At 38.9% G+C, this 3,936-nt stretch overlaps 1 gene segment (V, D, J or C); it reads left to right on the top strand.

The window, feature by feature from the left end:
• The first annotated feature begins 2,690 nt into the window (after positions 1–2,690).
• Positions 2,691–3,455, top strand: LOC108491630. The segment is given in 3 exon segments: positions 2,691–2,731; positions 2,931–3,010; positions 3,133–3,455. Coding segments are annotated over 3 exon segments (444 nt in total).
• Positions 3,456–3,936: the final 481 nt, after the last annotated feature.

Here is a 3,936-nt window from a genome sequence, read left to right as displayed (position 1 = left end):
GAATCTCACCCACTCTTTGTTCAGGGACCACTGCAGAAGAGAGGGCATAAAGATTTCAAGAGCCAGGGTTGGTCCATGAACATGGGGAAACACAGGCATTCGGGCCACTGGAAGTTTGATCTTGTGAAACTCTGGCAATGGTGGCATGGAGTACAAGACCAAGCCAACTCATTCAGAGAGAGACACAGATTGGACTGAAGGAAATGGGAGGTGGACCGGCCCCGGTCTGAGAACTGTTAGCCACTAATTGCTGCTGGGTGAGGGAGAGTAGACTTTCCTCAAAATTACTAGGTGGGGAGAATAGAGAAGAAATAATAATTTAAGCCAGACCCATATTTTATGAACTTTTAAAATCTTGTGAGCTAAGATTTATTCAGAAAATTGAATAAGCAAAACATTTAAATATATTTAATGTGGCTTATGAACTGAGAGAAATATTACTGACATTTCAGTTTTTCATTGGATAATTTAATCTGTCTCCTTCTAGCTCTGTCTCTGCCTCTGTGTCTCTCTCAGACCTCATAATTTACTGTCCCATAGTGAATGGAATGCGTTAATATGGTGGGTTTGGCAGAACTGTCTTATACTTAAACAAGGAAGTACCCAAGTCCATCGAGTAATGAGGGACTTAAGAACATAAACTGTTTGAGAGATGAATAAGCATTTAGCGTTCACTGTGGCCTGAGTTCATTCGAGACTATGACTAGAAAGACAATTGATATTTGTGTCCTTCCTTGTATAAGAAAAAAAAAAAAGACAAAACCGATATTTTTGCAAAACCCCAGCAAGTTCTTCCAAGTGAATATCTTGAAACCAATACAAGTTAAACTTGGGGATGTATAAAGAAGGGATGAGATTTTTGTTCATAAACAAGAAGAACAAATAGAAATAGAGAGAGCATGAGTGAGGGTGAGATTCAGAAAGGACATGGATTCGGGGTGTATTTATACAGATGAGAATATTAATGGTTCTGTAAACTTCAAATAGTCTCCATTGTATCTAATCTACTTAAGCACAGTTCTGGAGGTTAGAATTATCTCTCAAGGAGTCAAATGAACTTCACACTCTCTGAAGGCTGGAAAGAGGAGAATTAGAATTCTCCTCTTTCCAGCCCTGAGATGCTCGCACATTCCATGCACCAAGGGCCTTTTCACTCATCTTCCACTTTTACTTCTCTTCCTTCATTTAATACTATGTTCAATGTAACTTGATCTCTTAATTACTATTGATTGTTTGATTACATTGGTGTCATGCAATTAATTCTTTTAATTCAGATACATCAAGCAGATAATTCCCAAAACAAATCCCTTACCCAGTCAAAGCTCCTGAGTTATTTTTTCTCATGTGAGGTAATATCATACAATTCAATGTTTAGAATATACATGCCTTCAGGCAGTAAGACATAGTTCATCCACCAATATCTTTTATTTCCCTCTATCCTTCTTACTCTTCTCCTGAAGGAGAATTAAAAACTCGAGGCTGATGTATAAGACAAGGAAGGTGTTAGAAATTTTAAACTCAGACCCTCTTCACTGTTGAGGTTAACAGCCTGTGTTTTCACCTGCCCTAGGTATAAGTAAGACCATATAGATTTCAGGAAAAATTACTTGTTCCTTGCTGGTGGCCAAAGGATATGGTGAATTGAGTTTCTTATAAATAGCTACTTGCTTAACTTCCAGTGTCAGGATATAGGTTTTTGATATTCTTCTAATTGGGATATGGGCTCCCTATTATGACACAAACCTAAACCTGCAATTAAGTACAAAAGGAAGCAGAGAAGGCTGAGTGTAGAAAACTCACTTGGCCATGGGGAACTAGTCCAGGCCTGAGAGATGAGATGACACTCGCAGAGTGTTGTTTAGTTTGCTTCTCTTTTATTTGGTTTTGTGAGACATGTTCTCTTTGTAGTCCAAGTTGGCCTGGAACCTATGATGTAGAACAGACTGGTGTTGCTCTCATACAGATCTGCCTATCTCTGCCTCCTGTGTGCTATACTTTACTTGCTGTGTAGGGCATTTACTACTGGAAAATAGACTCCCTGATTTTTTACCTTGTGAAAATCAATTTACAGTCCAAAGAAATTTTTAGAACATATATTTGTTTTGTTTTTTTTTTTGCCCATGGGCTATTTCAGTTATTAAGAGTGATATAAATGATGATTTATTTTTATTTGCTTAAAAAACAGACAATTTTTGTACTGCAAGAGAATTTGTTGAGAATACTCATTAGAAGAGCAAAGTGAGATTTCAAGGATCAACAGTCTCAGGATGCAAGCTATGTGGGAAAAAATTCCCAGAGCACTCTTAAAGTGGGAAGAACCATGGATATTTTTCAGGATGCCAAGGGGATCAAGAGTCCAAGAATTGATTTCTTTGTTCAGTGGATTACAGTGAGTGCTAGCTGTAAGTTTGGAGATCTGGGCTAGACAAACATGTGTTAGTTGTACCCCTCTCTGGTGAAATGGTCAAAATGAAGACAGAGTTGCCTGAGTATTGGCCATTTTGGGCCTAGAGGGAAAGGTACATACACAGTGATCATAATACCCATAGACACCAGTAAAAGGAATGCATAAGACTTGTTTAAAGTTCTGGGACTGTTTCAGAGGACATCTACTGTCCTTGATAGAAATGAACAGGAAACCATGTACAGGAAGTGATAAAAGTAACTTATTATCAATGGATCCTACAAAGATGTTTATCTTGGCCCACGAAGAAGAACATAATTTGGGCAGGTAAATCTATGTTTTTTTTTTCATTTATTTTTTTTTATTTTCATGCCTGGGGATACCTATGCTTATGCTCAGACTCTGGGGTGAGCTGAACAACTGCTGCAGCTGTGTACAGCCTTTTCTAGACCTTTATGATTTGCATGTGCCCAGTCAAAGCCCACTGCTCCAGGGAGTCTTAATAGGTTGGTCACACCCTGTGAAGTTGTCAAGCACAGTCAAGACACAACATCACAATGATGGGTCCTGCTCAGCTTCTTGGACTGTTGTTGTTCTGGTTTTCAAGTAAGGAGGTTCCTAAATTTCATTTTAAAGTCCAGGAACTGTTAGTGCTCTATGGATTTTCATAGAAGTCATTTGCAACATGATTAATACTGCATATTTTTTTTTATTTTCTCAAAACTCAGGTATTAGGTGTGATATACAAATGACTCAGTCTCCATCCTTGGTGTCTGCATCTGTGGGAGACAGTGTCACCATCAATTGCAAGGCCAGTCAGTATATTGGTAGTGGGTTGGCTTGGTATCACCAGAAACTAGGGAACGCTGCTAAACTCCTGATCTATGGTGCATCCTATCTGGAAACGGGCATCCCATCAAGGTTCAGTGGCAGCGGATGTGGTACAGATTTCACTCTCACCATCACCAGCCTGGAGCCTGAAGACATTGCCGCTTACTTCTGTCAACAAAGTTATGGTACCCCTCCCACAGTAATACAGTTAATAACATAAACCTCAAAGAGAAGCAGAAGTGTGAGGCTGTGTTTTCCCAGTTGCAGCTACTGGAGCGTGTGAGTGCTATGAGGCTTTTGCAGATAAACCTGCATTTGGACAATCACTAGAAGGATTTGTTAGTATGAGTCATGGAGGCTGCTCTGTATCCCGAATTTTGTTCTTCCTCTTCAGTGTAGTAAGCACAGAGGGACAATTCCCCTTCTGTTTCTTTAAAGGACTTGGATGTTTACGCACAAAGTAATTAGGTTTAACATAATTGAAACTCATACTCCTATTGCCATTTTTCTTGTTTACCCTGTAGAACTTGATTGTAAGTCTTTATTACTGAAGAAAATATATACTAGAGTTGTAGAACAAACATGGAGAATGCAAGAAGGTACTGACATTGACTTTCATTGTACAGGAAGATGCTCTTCATGCTACCACAAAATAAAAGTAATCATCAACCCTATTGATCTGTGAACACTATGAGAACAAT

Source organism: Nannospalax galili, unplaced genomic scaffold (assembly GCF_000622305.1).
Source record: "Nannospalax galili isolate Female #2095 unplaced genomic scaffold, S.galili_v1.0 scaffold425, whole genome shotgun sequence".
In the NCBI taxonomy this organism is placed as follows: Eukaryota; Metazoa; Chordata; class Mammalia; order Rodentia; family Spalacidae; genus Nannospalax; species Nannospalax galili.
Note: the sequence above shows the minus strand (reverse complement) of the source record. Positions and strands in the feature narration are given on the sequence as shown.